Here is a 25,879-nt window from a genome sequence, read left to right as displayed (position 1 = left end):
CTCTATAGCCTAGAAGTGTAGTGTTAAGGGTTAATAAAATATAAAATTATCAGGTCACTGAGAAGTTACTGAACAACTCTAGTTCAGTACTCCATTAAGAGGTCTGGATAACATCTGGGTAGTGTTACAAAATTCCCCCTCTCCTTATATATAATTGTAGTAGATAGAATTTTTTTTACAGCTTTTAGGAAGGACACTTTGTTAGTATACTATGGTAGATATATTGAAGTTGGTTTTGGTTTTCAGATCTTGCTATTTTTGTTTTTTTGGGGTATAAATTTGGAGTAGTTTGGTTTTATTTGTTATAGGTTTACTTTGTTGCAGGTGGTTTATATATCCTAGGGTCGGTGTAAATGTATTTTTTTGTGCACTTAGGTGTATTTATGTCAGTATTCTAGGCCTTTAATTTCCCTATAGTCCTAAAATCCCATTACAATTTAAGTATAGAAATAATTTATTTCTTTAATTCTAAAACATAGAATTTACATAGATCCTTTCCCTCATTTTTTTGTCTTTTTTTTTTTTTTTTAGTAACCTCATTATTATGGCTAACTTTTTGTTTTGTTTTGTATCAGAAAGTAGGAATCTGTGTGGTAATGTAGGCCTGGAAGTCATGAATATTACTGTTACCTTAATGAAGTTGCAGATTGACTGTAAACTTTTAATTAAGACATTTGTTAATTTAGTGAAGTAGAAATATTCAGACAGTTTTAGCTTTACAACCCTTTAATTATTCAGCAAACATATGAGTACTTTCTTATGCTGAAGAACCTGTAAGAGTTTTTTAATCTTTTCACTTTTTCACACTGGTTCACAAATGTTCTAAGCGTCCATGGTATTTTTTTATTGCCCTTTTTCTGTCAGCTTTGAAATTTTTTATTTGAACTATTATGTTAAAAATAACTTTCTTAAAAAACTTGAGGATTTTTTTGTTTTGTTTTTTAAATAGTATCTCGTTTATAACCTCTTAGCATGGTTTCATTTGAGCTTGAAGTTCCTTGAAGCTCTTTTCTATAAATAATTACAAATTCCTACCAATTCTTTGAAATAAGTCTCCTTTAGGCACCTTCATTACCCTGTTTTGAGTTTTAATTTTTATTTTTAGTAATTATATTTAATTAAAAAAATTTTATTATCTACATTTTACTAATGGTTTGACCTTTATTGTAGTTAATTGAGATTAGTAAAAATATTGGTGTATATTCACATATAAACTGAATACTTACATATGAGATTATGTGTTACCATTTCCTAATGAGTGACTTAACTGCTACTGAGATAACCTCCTTTTTAATCTTTTCTCTTAGGGCAAAGAAAAAGGTGATTCCTGCACCTAAACCCAAAGTGAAGGTAAGTATTGAACCAAATCTTTAGTTAGTGATAATTGGTGACTATTGAAATATGTTCTTATGATGAAAAGGTTATATGGCATTTAGCATAGATTTAGGTACTGTTCTCTTAAGATGGGTATTTTTAAGCATTGTAAAAATCCTGGAACCATTGTATTTGGGAGAACAGATGACTGTGGCAATGGGAGGTTTATATACATTAATTGAATTCTAAGGCTTAGTACTACTTAGAAATGTTGAGTAAAATATTAATATGACAAATAGCTTTTAAAAGCATGGCTGGGATCTTGAATGAGTGAAATCCATGTCTCAAAACAAAGGAGAAGCTGCCAGAAAGTTAATCTGTCACTGAAACTTCAGTTGCCCTTAGGTGCATTTGCTGGTTTCTGTCACCTTTCACAGCACAGCTGATAAGATTTTCTTATAGACTTAAATAGATTGGGAATTGGAATGAAGCTCTCCATAAACCTGGGACTCTGACAGGATGACATTTTTAGTAAAAGGACTAGAAAAGGAATCCATTCACCAGTAGAAAGATTAAGAAATTTGTGTGTTTTGGCCTTGGTTCTGAATTAGGGAAAGAAAGTCTTTCCTGAAAATTTTCCATGGATTAGTTTATACAACCTGCGTGATCTAGGAAAACCTTAACTTAAAAGTTGTTAGATTAGTATTAACCCACGACACTGGCAAATCACATTCTTTCTGGAATAACGTACCCTCATCCCAGACCTCAAAGGCTTATTACATATGTGCTTAGTTGCTGAGTCATATCCCACTCTTTGCGACCCCATGGACTGTAGCCTGCTAGGCTCCTCTGTCCAAGGGGATTCTCCAGGCAAGAATACTGGAGTGTATTGCCATGCCTTCCTCCAGTAAATCTTCCCAACCCAGGGATCAAACCCAAGTCTCCCACATTACAGGCAGATTCTTTACCATCTGAGCCACCAGGGAAGCCCCAAAATACTGAAGTGGGCAGCCTATCCCTTCTCCAGGGGAACCTCCAGACCCAGGAATCAAACTGGGGTCTCCTGCATTGCAGGAGGATTATTTATCAGCTGAGCTGCTGGGAAAGCCCAAAGAAAGGTTTCCCTGACTGGGAAACGAACCCAGGCCATGGTGGTGAAAGCGCCAAATCCTAGTCACTATATATACTGTGTCAAACATCTGAAAATATGGGATACGTGAGAAAATTGTGAGGAAGTGTTCCTATGAGTGGGTCAGCAGAGACAACCAATAGAATTGGTTGTCTGAGAACAGCAAGTGATGAATTTATTATGTATAGGACATAAAGTAACAAGTTATTTAATATTTAAAAATGTAGAAGGGTGGGGAAAAACATCAAAATAGACAAGGCAGAGTTGAACCAAGTATTGGGTTGGCCAGAAAGTTTGAGTTTTTCTGTAGGCTGTTATGGAAAAAACCTAATGAACCTTTTGGCCAACCCACAATAACCTTTAGAAGTGAAAACTATAATCATTTGAAATTAAAATTATAATGAAAGCCCACACCTTTTAGATTTCAGACTTTTCCCATAGCCTTCACTCTTTGCATAGAGTTTCTTTGCTTGTGAGGTTATGGCCAGAAGATCTGTATTTGCTACTCTGTGGTCTTCTTAACTTAATATTGTCAGAGGCTTTTTGAATACAGATGAAGTAGTCTTCTTTTTCTTGGTTAACCTTCTTTTAACTTCTGATCCAAATAATATTGAGCCAGTATTTGATTAAATCTATTGGTTCATGTTTTGTTTTGACATTTGACTTATTTTTAAACTCCTAATACCCACCATAAAGAGTTGGTTAAATTTTGGTACATCTATTTAAACATACAATTGAATTTACCAGAACTCCGATAACGGGTGTGTTGGGATGGTACAGTGGGATTGTCTGTTATGTTCATCTTAAAAAAATTTTTTTTTTATTTATTTTTGGCTGCACTGGGTCTTTGTTGCTGTGCACGGGCTTTCTCTAGTAGCTTTGAGTGGGGGTACTCTTCATTGCGGTATGCGGGCTTTTCATTGCTATGGCTTCTCATTGCAGAGCACAGGCTCTGGGCACAAGGGCTCAGTAGTTAATGCTAGTAATTGTAGGGCATGGGCTTAGTTGCCCCCAAGGCATGTCAGATCTTCCCAGGCCAGGAATCAAACCCATGTCCTCTGCATTGGCAGGCATATTCTTAACCACTGAACCACCAGGGTAGTTCTGTTTTGTTCATCTTTGTGATGAATTTACCTTTTCTTTTCCCCAAATGGAAAGAACTGTATTCTGATTTGTTTTTTCTTTCCTGCTCTAATGCCCCTTCAATACCTATTTCAGTTATAAAGGTAATACAAGGAATGCTTACAGGAGAAAATGCAAACAATATAGAAAAGTGAAGGAGGAAAGTAAAAGTATCCTGAAATTTCTGCTCACACAGAGGGAAAAAAAGCTTCTTACTTTCTGGTACACATCTGCCCTCTGTCCTTGCCTCCCCTCCTTCCTTCTGAATCCATCTGCCCATCCAGTCATTGATTTATCCAGATTGAATTAACATTTTATATAAAAGGAATAACCTGTTTTTTCCACTCAAATATATATCCTAAACAATTTGCCAGTATAAATCTACACAGTACTCTCGGGTGGATTAAATGTTATTTTTATAAAGAAAAATATTAAAGAACTTACTTTAAAATGGCAGTTTTATACTGGTAACACTACCAATATTATTTTGATACCCTCCCTCACTCTCAGTTTCTGTCCTCTTTATAGTGATGGAGTTTTTGGTATGTCAATGCCATCGTGCCTCATCTGCATTTCGTCTTAGCAGACAGGCTTGGCCTTAATGTAGCTACACTTCAGACTGCTGAAAGGCACTGAGGCTTTCAGTCAGGGCTGTTTAGAAGTTTTAGAGAAATTGCTAAGAAAGTTAGAGTGCAGTGGCATTCTTAAGAGAAATAAGAATTTACTATTCCTATTTATTGTTATCATAAAACCTTAGAAGGTAGATGGTAGAGACTCTTTTTCTCCATGCTTTCCCCACTATAGTTAAGGTAAGTGCTATGGTGGTATAAATTAATAGATAAGGCTTTGGTTTTATTTGGATTTGTCTCTTTTTTAAAAACTAATTGAAACTTTGAAATGATTTTTATGTAGTTTTCTTTCTTCTTAATTATAAAAATAAAATGTCAAGTACTTCATATTTTTCTTGAGAAAGACACTTTTTTAATGCTTTCGCTCTTTAAGTATTTTAAACTGCTCTAATTCTATCTCTTCCTTGAATTTTAAGAAGGTTAAATTCTTAATTCTCTCTTAGGTATTTAGAGTTTTAATTTCTAATACTCTTGTTTTCTGAGCATAGTACCTTGCTCATAGTGAATATATATGAAATAAATTATGAATGACTTCTACCATAATGAATAGAAAACATAATTTAAGTGTGCTTGAATTGAATCATCTATCAGTTTGATATACTGGTTTCTCTGTGTACTGTCTGTAGGTAGCTGTAAGACAGGCATACAAAGAGGCCAAAATGCAAGGAAGCAGGGAGTGATGGTCTGTATCATAGCAAACTATACTACATAAGATGGGTAAAATCCTAAGATAAAGGCAAAGAGATCTGTAGAATTTTAATTATGAAAATTCTAATGCTTTAAAAACTAATACTGTGTAAATTTTGATTAATTGTTTTTGTTTTTCCAATATAATGCTTCTTATGCTAGGAGTGTAGTCCAAAAAAGGACCAGAAAACTCCTGCATCCTCGGTGGCTTCAGTTGGTGGTCCTTCAACAAGCTCTAGCACATCGGCCGTGGCCTCTACCAGTTCTGGCTCCACGCCAGTGCAGGAGACCATCTGCCTTGATGACTCACTAGATGAAGAGCTTTCCTTTCATCCACCTGCACTGGATCTTGTTTCTGAAGCCTTAGCTGTTATCAACAATGGGAACAAGGGCCCTCCAGCTGGCTCAAGGATAAGTATGCCAACTGCAAAACCTCGTCCAGGACTGAGAGAAGAAAAATTAGCAAGTATCATGAGTAAACTGCCACTGGCTACACCCAAAAAACTAGATTCTACTCAGACTGCACATTCGTCGAGTCTCATTGCTGGCCACACGGGGCCAGTACCAAAGAAACCCCAGGATTTAGCTCATACTGGCATCTCTTCAGGCCTTATTGCTGGTTCTTCGATTCAGAACCCAAAAGTTTCCTTAGAACCTTTGCCAGCCAGGCTGCTTCAGCAAGGACTACAGAGGTCAAGCCAGATTCATGCTTCTTCCTCTTCACAGACCCATGTCTCCTCCTCTTCCCAAGCCCAAGTTGCTGCCTCTTCTCATACTCTGGGAACATCAGAGGCCCAAGACGCTTCTCCGTTAACACAAGTAACAAAGGTGCACCAGCATTCAGCTGTCCAGCAGAACTATGTGTCTCCATTACAAGCGACTATTAGTAAATCACAGACCAACCCAGTGGTGAAGTTAAGTAATAATCCCCAGCTTTCCTGTTCATCCCCACTTACTAAGACTTCAGACAAGCCACTTATGTACCGCCTTCCCTTATCTACACCCCCACCTGGAAATGGTTCTCAAGGGTCCCACTCCCTGGTTTCTAGGACAGTACCTAGCACCACTACCTCCACTAACTATTTAGCCAAGGCGATGGTGTCACAAATCTCCACGCAGGGTTTCAAGTCCCCCTTCTCAATGGCTGCATCCCCAAAACTTGCCTCATCTCCAAAACCCGCCACGTCTCCTAAACCCTTGCCCTCACCTAAGCCTTCTGCCTCACCCAAGCCCTCTCAGTCAGCTAAGCCTTCAGTATCAACTAAACTTATTTCTAAATCCAACCCAACTCCCAAACCTACTGTATCCCCAAGTTCTTCCAGTCCAAATGCACTAGTGGCCCAGAGTAGCCACTCAAGCAGTAACAACCCAGTCCATAAACAGCCCAGTGGAATGAACATCAGCAGACAGTCTCCCACCTTGAATTTATTGCCCTTGAATCGCACTTCAGGCCTTCCGTCTACAAAAAATCTTCAGGCCCCTTCAAAGCTAACAAACTCACCATCCACTGGAACTGTTGGGAAGAATAGCTTGAGTGGAATTGCAATGAATGTACCTGCCAGCAGAGGTAGCAACCTTAACTCAAGCGGAGCTAATAGGACTAGTCTATCTGGGGGAACAGGAAGTGGAACACAGGGTGCTACTAAACCGTTGTCTACTCCACATAGACCATCCTCTGCCTCAGGGTCTTCAGTGGTAGCAGCCAGTGTGCAGGTATGTATGTTAGATGCACTTACGTGATGAAAACGTTAAGGTGGTGTAATTTCTCTCCATTTAATGATCTTATTATAATGTGTCAGTTTATAATTTATAACTTATGGATGTTGACATCACAGTGATGGATAATCTTGGGGACAAAACTTTTGTTGGGGTGTGTTTTTTTAATCACATGTTTGCTTTCAAAATTTTTGAAAAACACAATTTAAAACTGTATCTTATCAAAGTCCAGAACAAAATCATCACTTATGATTTTAACATACCTTCGCTTGTCTCTTCTCTTCCCTGTCCTTGTCCCTTTCTCCTGTCAACTTTCATAACTTTTAAAATCAAATTTATACATTCATATTATTTTTTTCCTTTAACTGCGTCTTTTTGAATAAAATTTTTATTTTTTATAAATTTTGCAGTTGTTCATGTATAATTATCTGTCAAATTAGTATCAGTAGTCTGTTTATACCATACTTTCCCCATTCATGAGTTTTTCATTTAAATTTCTCTCTCAGTTAACAGGAGTACCTAATTCAAGGAATCTTTTCAGAAAGGCTAATGTGAAAGTTGTTCTACTTCAGCACTTATATACCTGATGATTTCTGTCACACTTGAATAGATAGACTTCTTGGGTCACTAAGTGTCTCACTCCAGATTTTATAAATACTGCTCCACTGACCCTTACTATTTAAGGTTATAAAAAAGTTTGAGGCCATTCTGACATTTTGTTCCCTTATAAGTAACATATTTTCTCTGCCTAAATGCTAATCACATTTTATCTTTTTCTTTGAAAATCAAGTGTTCCCAGATAATGGCCAGGTTTATCTAGATAGTTTTCAGTAATTTTGTACTTAGAAAATAGTAACATCTTTCAGTCTCTGACCCACGCATTTTTTCAGCTCAAGAATATTTTATTCTATTATGGGCCTGCTTATCATTTCTGATCCATTTGCCTAGGTTTTTGAGAGCTCTATTGCTCATATATTTCATCTCTCTGCCTTTCATGTCATCTTTTCTGTTATCATTTTCATCTATCTACCACTTATTTGTATTCTGAGGCTTTCTCAGATTTGTTCTTCACTTTACTCATTTGGTTTCTTTAACTTTTTCCCCTCTCCCTTGAAACATAATCCATGTTCACAGTTGGTAAAATTCAGAAAAAAATTAAAAAAGAAAAGTCATGTATCATCTCACCAGTGTTGATGTTTTCCAGATACTTTTTTTAGACTCTTCAAGAAAGTAGATTTTATATAATAGTATGTTTCATAAGCTTTTCTAAAAATAGCATTTTATGATGTTATTTCTTAGCTTCTCAATTATTCTTTGAAAATACGACTTATTTATGAAACTCTGTTGTCTAAGAAAGTGCTCTGACTTTGTACTGCATCTTATTTATGTGGAATAGGAACATCTAATGAAGTAAGTTTCCCCATGGTATCTGAGAGATTTCCTGCTGTTCAGTACAAGCTAAGTGTTGGTATTCAATGTACACCTAAAACCCAGATCATCACTCTGCCTCTACTATAGGCTTAGGAATGAATGAATTCTAAAATTCTAATATAGAACAAAATTCCATTAACTGACACTTCATTAATTGAATCTAGGATTTATAGATATTTTAGCCATATGATTTTGCTTTTATCAGAAATAAGAAAATAGCCAAAAAAACCCCTAGGGATCGTATGTTAAAATTTAAGTTATAACTAAGGTCTAGGAGTTCGTCTGCATTCTTATTTTATTATCTTTGTTAAAATATTGACTGCTTTTGAAATCAATCTTTAATTTGATTTAATTTGATGAGAGGATTATAACCAAAATGACAGTTCCATGGCCCATATCCTCCTTCCTATTGTCAACTACTTTAACTGTTAGCTTTTTCTCTTGTGTTTTTTAAAAATAAGAATGAATGGAAGTCTCTTTTAGTGTTATCTTTCAGCTTCTCATTGTGATAAATAAGGCTTTTAACTGTCTTATACTTCTCCCATTCTCTTCAGAGACTAAAATGACAACTTTTGGTTAAATCTGTGACTTTGTAAAAGATTGTCTATGTTGAGCTAACTATTGTGAACTGTGGTTTCAGTCATAAATTTTGGGCTTGTTTCCTGGAGTTAAAATTTGCTTGTTTTTTTCTTTCACTTACTTTGTTTTCTTTAAAGTTAAATCTCCCTCTGTCTTTTATCATCTCCAGAATCTATCAGTTCTGTTCCCCACGCCCCCACCCCCACCCCCACCCCGACCCTGGAAAACTTCCTACAGTTGATCATTTATCCCAAAAGAACAATTTGGTTTATTGTTTACCGGTTAGTTTCTTATCAAGGAAGCTACATGGCAAAATTTGTGTTTCTAAAATGTAACTCCTTCCTTCTGATTTCTTCCTCTCCAAAATGGCTTTATGATTTGGAGACCTTAATGTTCCTGCCTCATATCTGATCCTTTTTGTCTTTCTTATTGGTTTGACTGAAGAAAAGATCAGTAATTGAATAAGGTTATTCCTAACTTTTGTTCTCTTTTTTAACAGAACATCTTATTGATGTCTTATCAGCTACCCTGTGGCCCCTAGATCCTGTCTTTCTAAAGCTAGCCAACACGAAAAACAGATTTCCTATCTATGTCTATAAAATATTCCACTTGCCTCTAAAAGATGTCTTTAGCTGTGTGCAGATGTGAAAATGACAGGTCCTGAGGTTAACCAAAGTTAAAGTCTTTATAGGTTCAGATTGATCTCTACCTGCTTTGTATTTAATAACTTTGCACTGAAGGCTTTCTTGTTCTTTCTTGCCCTTCAGCTTATTGATTTTCTGTGAATCCAGTCTTTGCCACTCTATAATTTCCAAAATAATTCACTAAGCAAATATTTACTAAGTGTTTAATATGTGCCAGGCACTCTTCTAGGTGCTGGGAAAATTGGGGTGAGTCAAGATCAATATATGCCCCCTCTCATGGGGCATATATTCTAGGACAAAGATAAGCAAAACACAGTATTTAAAAATACTTTGTGCTATAAAAATAAAAACAGAATAATATGATAAAGTGCGATTGCTGCTAAGATGGATAAGGGAGATGGAGAAAGCCTCTTGGAAGAGGCAACGTTTGAGCTGATAATTGAATGACTAGGACCAAGCCTTTTGGAGAGAAGAGCAAACAGCCCAGGCAAGAAAGGGAAGGTAGATGTGAAGACACTGAGATAGGAAAGAGCCTGACAGGGCTGGACAGTTGGGAAAGATGGGGGGGTGACAGGTCAAAAAACAACTCCAGACCATGTGACTGAGGACCTTGGGGGCTACAATAAGGACTTGGGCTTTTACTTCATGTTCAGTGGGAAGCCGTTGGAGGGGAGTGGTATGGTCTGATACACATTTCAAAAAACCACCCTGGGTGTTATAGAGAATGTGGGGGGCAGATGTACTCACCAAAATGAAACATGTCCTTAAAAAGAAGTCTAATGCCCACCACGAAGAGCAAGGTGTTCCTTTATATTTTCCCCTGGGAATGAAATGTGGAGGTCATGGAAAATATTTCTGATTATGGGGCATTATCCTGAACTGTTTGCCTGCTTCATGTTGATAGCTTCTCCTGTAATGTTTCTGAATAATACCAACAATGGGATACCCCGCTTTTAAAAGGTCTCCATCTTCTGTGAGAGAAAATTATAACTGCGATGTAACATTTAGATAATCTGGTGTTTGATTTTAGTTTTGTAAACAAAAGTGGATATGGAAGGTTTTTATAAGTATAAAATGTCAGACAGTTAGGACCTGGTGCCATTTTTTTCTTTTGCTAATACACATAACTTAATTTTGGAAGTTGCCCTAATTTACATTTTCTGTCAGCTTTAATGCTTCAGTGAACCTGCTCCAGAAAAGCATAAGAGTTCTCCTTATTAGCAGTATTTAATGTTCCTCACCAGGAGGGCTCTGCTTGGGGAACATGGTTTTAGAGTGTGTTCCCCATATTATCCTGAGACAGTAGTAGAATGTTGATGAAAAAAGAAGAGAAAACCCTTGTTAACTCTTGATACTGATCCTTTTTTTTTTGCTTCAAACCACTGTTGTTTCTAAGTCAGTAATTTGTTCCCAAATCACCCATTTTTAATATCATGGTTGGCACAGTAGAGGGGAACAACCGGCAAGTAAGAAAAACAGTTAAGTCCAAGTGTAAATTTGTAAAGATTTGCACTTAAATGTGGGAGAAAGTTGTGATTAAAAAAAAAAAGGATATGTTGAATATGAGATCATCTTGTCTTTCATTTTGTGTTGCTTAAAAACTAAGGTTTCAAGCCTTGACTGGTGGGAAAGAATTGAAACTACTGATCTTAGCAGTTAACATATATGGGAGGGAAATGATTGTAACAGATGATGAGTTCAATTCTGGGCATACCAATTTGGTGAGGTTAGATATCCAAGTGGAATTCTTCACTAAACCATTAGCTAAACAGGATTGCAACTGAGGTGAGAGGTCAGAACTATAGGTACAAATTTGACACATAAATAAAGGAGGTAAGGGAAGGCAATTGGAGAACTAGTGAAAAAACAATAGAAAGCTTTTTAAGAATGTTCTTCATTTTTTCGTTCAGCAGTGGTGTGGACCATTGAGTGTATAAATATGTGAGATGATGTGGCATTTTTGCATGGGAAAATCACCTACATTTTCCCTATAGATTAACTGAGAAATAAAATGACCAGCCCTTTATTAATAATATTTACTGGTAGAAATCATTAGTATACAAAATAAAAGTAACAATTGCTAATGCTTATTATTGATTAACAAATATTCAGAGAATTCAGTTTTCTTGACCAAACTTAGAACTGTGAAAATTTTTTACCACATAAATTTGGAGTTGATAAAATAAGGCTATAAAAAAAAGCTCACAATTGCAGATGTAGTAGGTAATATCTGATACTGAGAAATTTTGGTTATAATCTTTATTAAGTACACAAAAAAAGTCGGAATGGAAAAAAATGTTTACTTGCTGTATAGGAAATTGTTCAAAGAACTAAATTAGCTTTATAAAGTATATTTCAGTAATTTCTCAATGAAAGCTTATCAGTGCTGGCATGTTTTGAAGTGTTTTTCTTCATAATGATGGCATCAAAGCCCAAGTTGGGGTGTGTCAAAACACTCTGTAATTTACCTTTTGCCTTAGGAGTCTGAGTTCAGAAATGTAGTGGAATTGAAAATCAGCTTTCAGGGGTTAAGAAGAGATGAGATAGTGTGGAAAATGAAGGTTGCCATTCAATAAGTTTGATAATAAAAGAAAGATACATAAGTCAGGTTGTTGCTAGGGGTTAGGGAAGAGTAATGGTTGGTTGTAAGACAGTTGGTTTTAAGATATGTCAGCAGTCTCTGTATATGCAAAAGCAGAGGAAATGCAGAGAAGGTGCAGTGCTTGGTTGACATCTGTGACAGAAAGTTCTGCAGGGGTGGTATTCATGGCATAGGTCAGGTGGTTAGCTTTTGAGGAAGAGGCAGATAAAGCTTTTGAAGAGGAAAACACGGATGGCCATTAACGATGAACGTACAGGGTACTGAGTTGAGGGATCTGAGAGAGTAATAGTCTAGAACAGAAGCTGCAGAGATTGTGCCCAGAAAGACAGTTAAATTACAGATCAGAGACCGAATTGAAATTATATGGAATTAATTCCCTGTGTCAGATGTAGAGATAAGAGCAAAAGTGGAAATCCAAGTTTAGAAATTAAGAGAGGAATGGGTGTTAATACAGACATTGCAATAACAGTTAAGGAAGCTTAACTGGTGCTGAAACGTAGAAGTATTTCCAAAGCCAGTATTGGTCACTCTTTGAAATGTAATTTACACTTCAGCCTTCATTTCTGTCTCCCAGAGTTTGTGTTAGAGTAGACGTAAGACACAGTCTCACATTCATGAGGATATTAAGTAAAATAAATCAATTCAGGTTAAAGACTTGATTTCTTATGTATTTTGACCCCTGGTTTCTGCAGTCCACAGCAGGAGCATCATTATTGGCTAATGCCTCACCTCTGACTCTCATGACATCACCTTTGTCTGTAACAAATCAAAATGTGACTCCTTTTGGGATGCTGGGTGGCCTTGTTCCAGTGACCATGCCCTTCCAGTTTCCCTTGGAGCTACTTGGCTTTGGAACGGACACAGCTGGAGTGACAACCACCTCGGGATCTACCTCAGCCGCTTTCCACCATAGCCTAACTCAGAGTAAGTAGGGCTCTTTTTCTTACATGGCTGCCTAGTCTTGAGAGAACAGGAAACCTTACAAATTTATACTAATTGAGAGCAGTCTAGTTGGAGTTAGTGGAGATTATAGAATTTCTTTTTAAAAGAAATCCAGTTTATTTCTTGTGTATATATAAAATAAGTGGAATTACTGGACTCTGAAATTTTTTTATAGTTTCTAAAGTGAACTGGCTATTCCACATTTCTATCTTAATGAAATTTATAGTAAGAGAAAGTCAGATTTCCTGGGTTATTTGCATGCACATTTATATTTATACACATAATGTATGTGCTCTAGTTTAAAAAAACCTTTGAAGTCGAGGCCTGTGCTTGCATTGGATAAATTATTTTTATTTTTGTATCTAAGAGTGCTCAGGTCTTAGTTTGAAGAAGATCACTGACAAGTGTGTTCTTCCCCCAGATTTACTAAAGGGTTTACAGCCAGGAGCTCAGCACGCAGCAGCGCTTTCCCACGCACCTCTGCCTACACATGTACAGCAAACATTTAATGGTAAGAGAGCCCCCCGTTTCTTCCTCTATCTAATATTTATACAGATTTACCAATATATTAAATCTTTCCTGAAAACAATGTGAGAGAATGACAAAGATTGGAAAAAGTAATTTTCATATGAGCAAATCCTCATCGGCAACAAACGCCTTTTCAGAGAAAGGAAACAGGTAAAGGAGATCTTTTGTTACATGTGCAGAGAGCCTTTTTGAAGGTGTTTGTTATATGGGAATGAGGACAAAGAATAGGATTCATAAGACAGTATACAAAAATCATGTCCAGTAGTTAATCACACTTGACCTTTATAGAAATTTTCCAAAGTGCCAGATAGTCTTGTGACACACATATTAGTTAATTTAATCCTTAAAATAAACCTGTGAATGAGATCACAGTTCCCATTTTACAGATCAGGAAATGCAATCAGAGGTAAGCAACTTGCCCAAGTTGATGGGATAATAAGTGTTTAATCTGAGATACAAATCCAGGAAGTCTGACTCCATGGCCTGTATCCTTAACTATCACTCTTCTCTGCGTCTTAGCCCTGATTAAACCAATGTGATTTCAGACTCTCTGTGTTATATACTTGCAGCCCATCTAGATTCTCTGAGATCTGGAGTTGAACAGTGGACACTGCACCCAACCCTGGCCTCCAGATTCTCGCTCTCATCAGCAGCTGACCCCAGTAAAATGCTGAAACTATTTTGAGGGCCATTTTCAGCATCTTTGAGCAGCTCAGCTGCTCTCTTAACTTTGAAAGCTGACTAGGGCCTCACTGTTCTTTTTGGCCACTGCATTTAAAATGGTTGTTGAGCAAGTTTACAGCTGACCACAAAGTGGAAATGGGAGCTTCAGAGCAATCATGAGGCAGTAGGTTGTAGTAAATGCTCTAAGACACCCGAGTGTTGAGCTGCCCCAGACTAACTCCTTGAGAGAATGAACACAGGACCATAGTTGTGCCAGCGTGGGAACAAAGTGTGAGTCACTCGGTCGTGTCCGACTCTTTGTGACCCCATGGACTATAGCCTGCCAGACTCCTCTGTTCATGGGATTCTCCAGGCAAGAATACTCAGGCCTGGTGGAGCTTAATTTTCCTTGATAAGGCAACAAATGATAAGAGATTTTCTACATTTTTTTGGGGCCCTCGAGGTCACCCAGTCCTACTCTTGTCCAGTTTAAGTAGAGTGATTAGCATTTTCCCAATATAAGTTACATAGCCATATGTAAAACTAGAAAAATCATTCTTCCCATAGCAGACTTTCCTACCTTTTACAATGTTTGCCAGGTTAGGACTAAAAGATGCAGCTGGAGTTTTCACTCCCAGTGTGGTCCAATCATTTACATAAATAATTGAGAGTTATTAATTACTATGTCATGGCAAGAAATTTTCACCTGCATGAAAATGAAATCGACCTTGAAGTTGACCTTGTTTTCTAAGGGAATCAAAAAATGTGATAAGTTCCTTGAAGGAGGGGGACTGATTGTGTTTTTGCGTTTCTTTATAATCCTCGCAGCATTTGACACAGTTGACTATAAGGTAGATAACAAATACTTGTTGAAATAGTATTTGTAGGACACTGGAAACCAGTTAAACCATAGTCATTTTGAGATAAGAGAATCATTCTTCTTTATATGTCAACTTCTCTGTGTTGTAACATGTAAGGTACTAAAGGTTATCTTTCTAGCAATGTCGTCATCCACGTGAAAATTAGAAGTTAATTGTATGTTTTGCTTCATATGCTTTTATTTTTTATGACATGCCGACCCATACTGATTAAACACCTCTTTTCTCAGATGGAGGCCAAAGTAAAGGGGACACTAAATTACCACGGAAATCTCAGTGACTTCCCAGCAAGCGAAGGAGATGACACACTTGGCTGGCTGTTGGAACCTACCTGATGGGAAAGTACTCGTGTGGTCATAGGGCTGCTGTTCTGTCGATGTTTACATTCTCTCGTCCCAAGCACTGTGGTGAGGAGGAAAAAGAAAAGAAAACATTACTTGAGTAAAGCCAGGTGCAGGAGGAAGAAATACTTTTGTGCAAAGTTAAGTGTGACCTTTAGTCTCTTCTAAAGAAAGACAAAGTTACCATATTAACTGACTTGAAAGAGACTCAGTTGTCAAACCCACAGAAATACAAATTTGATTTTTCCCTGGGCAGGAAGAAGGAAATTGAGGATTTGGGTAAACTCCATCCATCCTGGGGGTTGGATCTGAACACTTGTAGACATAGTTGCATAATAAAAGGCAGTATACCCCAAATTAGGCCAGTTTGTCAGGAGTAATGGTCATGTCTGAGTGGACTATGCAGCTAATTTGCCACAAAAAATATTTAATGGCCCTATGTCTGATGCAGACAATAGCTGAGTATAAATCATGTACCCTCAAAAATCCTGAACAAACTTGAATCTTCTCCAGTGTGTAGCAACTCCTGTGTAAATCAGTGGACTAAAGATGTTTCAGGAAAGTTATTTTAGCACAGTGATATATATTACATTTTTTTAAGTCAAAAAATTGAGCCTGTTGCTCATAACAGATGAAACTTAGATGTCCCCTTTTTGTAAAAGGGTCAATTACATCTTCCATTCAGAAGCAGGTACTTAACTCTCTTCTTCAGGTGATTTGTGCATCTGGTGTTGACTGGTTAATTCTTATTTCCATTCTTGATGTTAAAATGTGACTTGTGTTCACATTTTCCTCTTGAGAAATGGGGATCTTTGTTGTAGGACTGCAGCTTTGGTCCACTTAGCCTTTGCAGGCCTGCCAGTATGAACTGTCAATTTCCCCCAACATCACTTTAGTTCACAACCTCTCCTTCTGTTCTTTTAGCTAGTGGTATTTCAGGTGATTATTAACTATTGATATAAACAGGTATAAGTGTGTATTGCAGTGCTTCTTCATTGGTCATTCAAATGGCATATATGTATTTGGGGGGAATTTTGAAGATGGTATTTTAAAGGGAGGAATTAAATTAGGATCATTGTGTACAGGGGATTATTTTTATAACAATCATAGTGTATTTTTACTCCCTATATCCATTGTAGTGAAACTGATTTGGAGCATTTGAGATTTTAAAGTTTTACTAATACTTAGAGTATTGATATATGAGTAAACCTGCAGATAATAAAACTCCGTTACTAGAGCTTCCTCATGCAAATTGCATGTTCAACAAAGGATGTTAAGGGAGAGATTTATAGTGTTTAGATACATTTTGTTGACTTTTTTCACCTCATCATTGTTCTAGTCTTTTTCTTCCTGTTTAGGCTTCCGAATGTTTTCAAACTGTTCACAAGAATGGTGTAAGCTTGGTCCATTAATAATGCCAGACACCTAAAAAAACTGCACCAGATTGGTAGTAGCAAGATTTCTTACATATGTTTTCATTACAAGTCCCCCAGTACCATTAATATTTATCCAGATAAGGGTATTAATCGGGCCCTTTTTTACTTTCATAGCAAAAGTTGCAAATAGGCTTTAGGACTGAATAAATTAACACAATGCTTTAGATCTGTAAGCCCATATTTTGACTTCAGAGTCATATTGGCTTACTTTACAGTGGAAAAAAAAGTTAATAACTGAAAACTTTAGTTCCAAGAACTTGTTACAATAAGGGGAAAGGGTTATTTCAAAGGAATCATTGATATAATTACTTGCCTCTAAGAATTTAGTTAATCAGTAAAGCAAATAAGAATGTCCTGTCAACCCTAGTAGATACTTTGGAAGGATACTGGGATGTTGCAGATAGGTTTGACTTGAATGGAGAATGTTTGATTAAAGTTTGTTCGGTTTTTTTAACTAGGGAAGCTTATCCAGTTCTTGAGTTCTTCCAATGTAGCATACCTCTTGCTTTTATCTAATTTAGAGGGGGAAAAAAGTCTGCTAATCTTTAGGAATTTTCCTTTGAGAAGCCACCTTCATTTTACTTCCCTGAACAAGGAGAGAACACAATGCAGATTCATCTCTCTTCTGGTGGAGAGTGGTGCGTGTATTCATCTGTGTGTGTATTTTTGTACACATATATTTATTGATAGATGAGTTCAGTGGTAGTTTAAGTTGAGGAATGACAACTTTAATTTGTTAAACCCATCAACTCAGTCACACCATATGAAGACCCCCCATGATTCTGTCTTCATTCGAGAAGAGTGGGATTATCAGTTCCTCCCCCATATCGAAACACCTGAGGGCTCTGGGCTCTGAGGCCTCCTCTGTGGAGATTTTATTCTGTTCTCTTCAATCCTGATTCTGTGAGAACTGCCTCACCCCCATCACATTTTCATTACCTTCATCCATTTCAATCAGACTGCCCGTTTATGTTGTACAAATCAAATAAACATCCTTATATTTCTTAAAAGTATGATCAGAGAGTTACTGCATGTAAATACCTGTTTCTTTCCTAGATCATAACATTGAAAATGGTGTCTATACTGTACGGTCACCTATTTTTACAGCTTTTCTTACTAAAAACATACATACAAATCAGTTATTTTTTAGCACAGAGGCTTGCAACTCATATTCTATTTTTGCACTTGAAAATCAAATTATGTTATTTTTTAAAGTGGGGAGTAATTGGAAAGGCTATAGAGCAATGTGTCTTTTCTGAAGAGCATTAGCAGCATCCCAGTGTAAAAGTAATCAGCACAGTTACATCCCATGCCATGGGATTCTTGATTCAGGAAAAGGAAGCTATTTTCAACGGTCTTGTATTTTAAATTGCCTTCGCTGACGTATAAGCTGTTACTGTACATACAAGTTAATCCTCAGTATTCACAAGCAATAATGAATGATCAGCAGAGCTGTCTCCAGAGATAGCAGTGCTGAGCCTCGGCTGGAGACTGAGAGCAAAGTGTCAAGCTCATTCAGAGCCTCCACAATCGATGTAAGCAATAATTTCATTACCAGTTGGTTATAATTCTTTCTCATCTGCTTCTGAGATCAGAGGGTAAAAGAAATCATGATTTTAAAACCAACTGAAGAGATTAAGTATTGGGGGAAGAAGTGAAGTTCATCTGAGGTCCGCAAATCTTGATTTTGAGGGACTCAGAGCATTGTGTCAGCACATTCCTTCATGCCTGCCACCCCTTTGATGGATGTTGTTAGCCCAAATTTCTTTCTTTCTTCTTTTTTTTAACATCATAGAAGCTGAATAGGGTTTATCATATCACCCAGCTAGACGGAAGAACCGGGCACACACCTGTTTGAATGCTGTGGGTTTGACACCTGTATGAAAACAACTTCTACGAAAAGATATTTAACCCAGGATTTCCCCCCGACCCCCAAAGCAGATTTAAATTGTTTACTACCCAGGTTTGGAAAGGGCAGACACCTCTAATCTTTCTCCTGTCGTTGCCCTCTACCACACCCCCTTTCCACCTCTACTTGGTTCAAGACATTTTCTGAAATGGAATTCTACTGTTATTCAAACTACCATTGATTACGCGAATACTGTGTCCCTTGGGATCATCTCTTAGCACTCCAATTAATCTATCAGATTTGCTGCTACATTTGTAAAATGAACTTTGCCTGTAATGTTCAACTTCAATTTACAGTTCTTTATTTCTGGGAGGCTTTGTCATATAATTTGACCCATGTGTAGAACTAGGATACTTTAAGGGTGTACCATAAAAGCACACTGGTCCTTGTATTCTTTTCATCATTGAGGTTTTGGATTTTTGTTTGCTCTTTTTGTTGGTCGATGTTCATTTTGTCCTGTTTTAAATTAGAAGAGTGAGAGAAATCTGCAGTCGGGCCAAACTTGAGACCTTGCCCCCGTGCTGCAGCGCTGCAGTTTCTGCTGACTTTACGTTCTCAGAAGGGCACTTTTACTTGCTGTTGTGTATGTATGGTTGTTTTTGTTTGTTTGTTGTTTTGGTTTTTGCTTTTAGGGGGCTTTTGTTTTTCTAATAATGATGCAGAAGACAAATGCAGTAGTAGGTAAATGATTAGAAACATGTTAGACAGTTTTATTTTATAAAATTTAAGAGGAAAGGTTTAACTCTGTAAATCATTTCTTAGCTCTGGTAAAATGGCTTATACTACTCCTCTAAAGCATATTCAATTCAGGCCTTTGTCTTTGTTAAGTGCCTTTTTTGCTTTCTTTTTTCCCCTCTTTGGAAACTATTCTCAGATACCCTAAAGTGAAGGCTAATAACGTCAGGGGATTCAGGAGGAAGAATCTCAGAGTTGCCAAGATCATGTCATGCTGTAATATTCTTTTTTCTTTATATGTATATGGATATATGTGTAAGATACACACATACATGCATACATATATATGTGTGTATATTTGTATACATATGTAATATATATATATATATATAACTGGTAGCTGCTGTACCATTGCATCCTTTCCAAGCACTCCCCTTTTAATGTTTGCAAAATTTTTGCCTTGTTTATTCCATTGCCTTTAGTTGATTTGAATGGGTAGATTGGGAAATTGTCTTCTCACAAGATACTGTGTTCGCCCTTTGAATATCTGTTTGTAGAAGTTAATAGGAACAACAACTACATATAAAACAAGTCAGTTACTATAACTAAAATAAATTTAGTGGGCTCATTGGCTGCTCCTGGATGTAATCCACTGGTCTGTGCCCTTCAGACTTGGCATGTGTAATACTAGAGAAAGCATTGGAATAACAAGAGTCTTTCCAGGTCAGGTTGATAAGGTACATGATGTCAGGCAAGACTAAAGACACGGGAGAGCTAGAGTTAGAACCATGGTATTGTTTCTGAGTTTCGAAGCAAGTTAGCAACTTTGTCCATATTAAAAATGTACCATATACTCTTCTGGAAAATGGGTTTTGAAGAATTCATATAGCTGCATATCTGTTAAAAGGGTAATAAACTTAGAAGCAGAAGGACTTCAGATATGGAGAGAAACACTCATATAACCCATGGCATTCTTGAGAGAGCTTCAGTTTTCTCATTTGCCAAATAATTACATTTGGCTTAATATGATTTAATGGTTATTTATGTTTCTCCCTTGAGCAAAATAACATAATATCAGTAATTAGTGTTCATCTGTTTCTTGTTGAAAACAGATGTGACATGTGAAGGGAGACTAAGTTGAACCAATCCTCAAAACCCAGTATAAATATATCTAATAAATGCCCCCTTTTAAATACATTTTAACTGAGGAGACTGGTGGCCAAAAAGGAGAAAGCAGAGGCTCCTGGCAGTGTTACTTGATAGCAAGACTGTTATCAGGTGGCCTCAGTTCAGTCATGTTACTCTTGAATTATTGTGTTTAGGGGGAATATCGTTTAACCTTTGTGCCTCAGATTACCCATTAGAAAATTGGGTATAATAATATTCACCTACCTCCCAGGGATATCAGAGACTTTTTCAAAAATATTTTGAGTTTTTCTAAAATGTCCTATATAATTTAAAAAAGTATTATCATCTTCCTGCAGAGGCTAAAAAAATGTTTCCCTATGATGGGTATAAAAAGCACCATATGATTTTTAGGTTTAAAAAAAAAATCACTGGAATTCTAATTTAGATACATATGTGTTATTTAAACATATTATATTTGTGGTTGGATAAAATGCTTAGTTTCAGGTTAATAAGAGGGGAGGGGGTAAATAACACTAAGTTTCCTAATTATAAGTAGTTTTTTTGTTTTTTTTAAGCTGTTTATGGTATTATTACATGTGTGATTTTTGCCAAGATTGTGGAGCTGAAGCTAGCTAAAGTGTGAATGATTGGTTACTAGAGTTGATTAATGATCCCAAATGTTTTATCTGCCTCACTTTGCCATGTTCTCAGCCTAATTTCCTTATATTACTTGTTCAGTGATGAATATAGCTAAGGTTTTAACTTTCTAAGAATGAATGGGGGTCTCCTTGTAGAGATTGTGTGCTATTCCTGTAACCATAGGTTTATCCAGCTTTGCACTGAAGGGGCAAGCACTACACAGTCTGCTAGGTGTACTTCAGCCAGTCTACCTTTGTAATTTATGCTTCTTTAACGTGAAAGAGTTGGAGCCATCAACTGCTCAGGTTGTAGAAAAATGGGAGAGAGGAGGCAGGTTTCTCTCTTCCTAGCTGGGGCAGCCATGGGAAGGGTCGGGGTACAAAGAAATATATTTTGCCCGGCTCCAGGGACGAGAGGAAGGTCATCTTATCCTACCCTCCCTCCATCGGGTATATGAAGCAGTAATACATAGAATTTTCCTTTTATCATTTAAAACAATAACAACAGGAAACATTGGATGCTGCTTCTCTGTTAGAGCTAGATGCTGAGCACCATTTGTGAGGAGATGTGTGTAGATTTTGTAGCACATATTCAGGGTCAGGAAAGAGAATGTCAGGTGATTAGGAACAAATGATCCAGTGTTGAGTGAGTCGGGAGAAGGCCCCAGGCCCAAGAAGACAAAGCCTCTGAGTTAATTCCCAGAACTGGCTGAGGCCCTCTCTAGTGATAGGATGTTTTTCCTTAAAAGTCACTTTTTGGTTTTTTGTTGTGTTTTCCAGATAAAGCCTTAGTTAGTAGCCTCTAAATATCAACTATGCAGATAAATATACATGTTTTCCACATTCTTCCTCTTTTTCTCATTCTTTAAATAACAGATGTTAATTAAGACTTCTACCCAAAGAAATAAGGCATAAGGGTTTTGTTGAATGTGTGTTTGTTCCTCTCGGGAAAATTAATGGAAACATAAAAATAGAGATATTTTGTGTGTCCATCTGTCCTAAAATGTGAACTTTATATTCAAAAACTAAGTACAGATTCTGGTGCACACTGTAGTTAGAATCATGGAATGTCTTCGGGTTGTTAAGATAAAACCATCCCAGTGTTCAATTCTGAGAAAGTTTTAGATTCTCTGGCACAGTGTTCAGGTTTGTGGAGCTAATAAACAGATGGTCAGACTATCATTATAAAGTGGCATTAAATATTAATGTCAGATTCTCATTCTTTCTTCACTTTCTTTAGTTTTCATTCTTCTTTTCTCTAGTCTGAGCTCTCAACCATTTCATCAACCAGTGGCTACACTAGAATAAAAGTTGCTAAGAGTCTGGGGAGGAAAGGTTAAACTTTCACCTCCTTTTCTCATTCACATTGGTCATCTACGCTGGGTCCCCACTTAATTTGAAAGTAAAGACTACAGGCATGTTGTAGGAGACTGTTTACATCCCAGCACACTCAGACAGGGACTGGTAGGATTTTAATCAGGCTGCCTTTGAAAAACTTGATATTTTTCTCAGATATTCCCAAAGTACCATTTGCTTGAAAGTAGCTATTTGCGATCTTTATTTAATTTCCTCATACTGTAATATGTAATACGTATGCTTTTCAGACTTTCTTTCATATGTCCATTTTAGAGCAGGTTAGTACTTAAATTTTGGACACTTTTCCGAACTGTTACCCAAACAGGTCAAGAATACTTAATAAATAAATAAATAAATCTCAGTAGTATAATTAAGGGGGTCTATATGTCCAGGACTTAGAATCATCACTGGTGACCTGAATTTTCTTTTCTCTTCTCCTTTGTGTTAAAAATAGATTTCTCTACTATATAATATAGTAGTAGCTACATTGCATGGCCTCTTCTCGATACTTTTCAAGGTTATTCAAAAGAGAACTCTTATTTGTTTTTATTATTTGTTGGGCTTCTATTTCACATAATAGTCTGCCTTGCTTCTTTTCATTAATTCCTCTGGAATAAACCTACTTTACAAAGTTCTGCGTCAGAAAGGCCATATGAATCCTTAGTACCAATTTTAGGTTCCTCAGAAAACTCTTGATATATTATTTGTTACTGTTTTGCCAATAATAATATAATCCTATTTTATCTTGTCTAGTTTTAAAATATTTTGTAACAAAGCACTAACAGAAACTTAATTGAAACACAAGCAAGGTGACTATTACCTTAGATAACGTGGGGGTACTGTTTTTTAATTTAACAGTTCCATCTACCCTCCAAGCACATTTAGGAGTTGGCAGTTACCAAGACTAGCCAAGTGGCATATTCTTCTATGTGACAGCCTGCTATATTACATTTCATGGCCTTCTGGCTATAAACTTCCCTCCTTTTTCGCTTCTCTCATCTGTTTGCAGGAGTAGTGTGCCCTGTGCCAGCATATTGGGTTTTCTTTCTTGTACCTGTGAAATTACCAAGAATTACCCCCAATTTTGGCCAGAGGCATTAAAAGAGAAATTATTCTCAGTTGACAGAGTTATTACTGTTTTATATAGGTGGTCGGAAAGTTGACCAAGTTTGGCCAACTTTTAAAATCCTGGCTATGCTTACATAATTAATTACATAGACCTTCTGAGACTTGTAGATAAGCAAGGGGCCCTTGCACCAGTAGAGGTAGGTTTCCAACATACACACAATTTTTTTGGCCAGCCTCCAGAGAAGGGATTCAAGCTTTGTACTGCTCTATTGTTGGCTGTCTTTGAAAAATTATATTACAGAATGTATCAAAAATATCTAATTGTTCTTAAGAGTATGTAAATCTTAGAGCTTGCCCTTCCTTATCTGTTGCTTGCTAAACACTGGCAAGCTGAAAAGGAAAGGAAAGGAAATCTCTGGCTGGTGAAAATTTTGTGCCCCAAACAATAAGTTAATCAAAGTCTCCCAAGGTAACCAAATGATGAGTGTTTTCTCATTTATTACAAGCAAGAAAATTTATTTGCAGTTGTAAAAATTATCGTGGGACTGCAGACCGATTTGCTATAACTGATTGGAAATAAGGATTCTGATTTTTAGTCTGGGTAAGCACATATTTCCAACTCTTGCAGTATGAATTTTGATAAAGGAAAGACTTTTGTTTGGTAACAGAAGGAAAAACGGGACTTATTTATACAGTGAATGCTCACTGTATAGAGAAATGTCCCTCTGGTTACACAGCATCTTCTTTCTTGAGCCACCTCCCCACTTTATATAGATGCCAACAGGTTTTATAATGCATCTTGAAGGAAGGAGCCTAAATAATTGCTGCTCCTCTGGGTGAAAGGCCCTGACTACCATATTGCAGTTGTTTTTAGGGAGGTGTGTTTTTGCTAACTTGAAGGGATATGCTGTATTTTAAATTTAAATAAATGTGTGACTTAATATTTTGGGAATTTTTTTTTCCTCCTTTAAAACTGGACCTGAACACAGCTTTGAGTTGATATTTGTAATAATCTCAGGACCTGAAAGATTGTAGCATTTAGTGTGTCTTAAAAATTATGTACTGTACCAGCCATGGATTTTTGTAAATATACCTGTCTCCCTTTTTTGTATTATTTTAGTAAAAAAATAATAATAATAAATTTAAATAAAAGGGGGTGGTGATGAGATGTGAATGGGTGTGGGTATGTATGTGTGTATGTTTGTATAAGGCTCTTTTGAGATGAACTGGTGCTTGTTTAATTTCCGGCTCTAATGAGAGCAGGAATATGGACAAAACTGCTGCTACCGAACCCTGCACTAAGCCTAGATGTTTCCATTGTGTTTCCTAGTGACTGATCAGGAAATGACTAAGTTAAATTCTTCTTCCCACTGCCATCTTGCCTTTGAATTCTCAGTTCTACACACTTTTTGGACTTTAATGGTAAAGTTTTCCAAACTTTGGGTGGTTTGCTGGTCTCTAGTTTTTAGAGGGCTCTTGTCACTATTTTCTAAAGACAGAGGAGGACAGGTAAAATTTTTTAACCCCCCAAAAAAATCACATTTCATAAAACCCTGATGACTTTTGGATATGTGAGAGGATTTAAACATTCCTAGATGTGGATCTGTGAATTTAGTAAATTGACCCCATTGATATATATATACTCCTTCAGTGCAGGGATTTTTTTTTTCTTTTTTTCGCAACAGCCTTGCTCATATTCCAAGTGTAGCTAAGCAAACCCCTGTTTTAAAGCAGGAGCCTTATTTGATTGTGTAGATGTTTCCTGTCTATCCTTTGCGACAGGGCCTTTTACATGAGTGTTTTTTCTTTTTGTATGTGTTACGTGTTGTTGTATTAAATAAAGAGGAATGTACATATTATTCTTGTGTCTGTTGTATCATTGAGTTAACTTGAATTTTAATATCTCATTCTTTCAGTGGTGCTGGAGTATCTCTTGCTTGTAACACACTGTGCTGGGTGTTATGGGATACAGAAATCAGAGGCATGTATTTACCTACCTACCCTCCATGTATTTACAAAGAGTCTGCAATCATATGACAAGTTACAGTTCAAAATGTGTCACAAAGGTGTGGTCCATGGCCACCTGCCACTTGAGTTCAGAGCAGGGGAGAAAATAGGCTGGAAAGATCTGAGGAGACCTTGTCAGGTTGATGACATTTGAACTGGGCCTCCACGGATAAATGGGATTTGACTGGGAAGGAGGAAAAGGGAGCATCCTGAGCAGACTCAGGAAGAAACAGGAAGGCGGCCAGGCTGGTGTGAGGTGGGTGCTGGGGTGACTAGAGGAAGCCAGACTGTGTGAGTCCTGGAACGCAGGCTTACTAGGTTCTTCCTTCAGATTAGAGGGTTGTGTGCCTGTGTAGGCGTATGCCTGCCTCCAGGGTCAGGGCTTGCAGTTGTAGATGCAGGATGCTCACCTAGTTGCATAAGTGAGCATCTTTTAGTCTTACTTGTAGAGGACTTC

At 37.1% G+C, this 25,879-nt stretch overlaps 1 protein-coding gene across 2 annotated transcripts in view; it reads left to right on the top strand.

The window, feature by feature from the left end:
* Positions 1-25,879, top strand: part of UBN2 (ubinuclein 2) — an 89,477-nt gene that overhangs the window by 54,099 nt on the left and 9,499 nt on the right. Inside the window, exons 13-17 of one of the 2 annotated variants that reach the window (XM_027538872.1) lie at positions 1,308-1,350; positions 5,044-6,594; positions 12,546-12,777; positions 13,217-13,306; positions 15,095-25,274. In XM_027538872.1, coding sequence (XP_027394673.1) covers positions 1,308-1,350; positions 5,044-6,594; positions 12,546-12,777; positions 13,217-13,306; positions 15,095-15,144 — 1,966 coding nt within the window. In that variant the 3' untranslated portion in view covers positions 15,145-25,274. Of the gene's footprint in view, positions 1-1,307; positions 1,351-5,043; positions 6,595-12,545; positions 12,778-13,216; positions 13,307-15,094; positions 25,275-25,879 lie in introns of those variants that run through there. The other variant, XM_027538873.1, reaches the window with a different exon arrangement.

Source organism: Bos indicus x Bos taurus, chromosome 4, assembly GCF_003369695.1.
Source record: "Bos indicus x Bos taurus breed Angus x Brahman F1 hybrid chromosome 4, Bos_hybrid_MaternalHap_v2.0, whole genome shotgun sequence".
Classification (NCBI taxonomy): Eukaryota; Metazoa; Chordata; class Mammalia; order Artiodactyla; family Bovidae; genus Bos; species Bos indicus x Bos taurus.
The sequence above is the reverse complement of the archived record's forward strand: the minus strand, read 5'-3'. Positions and strand labels throughout refer to the sequence as shown.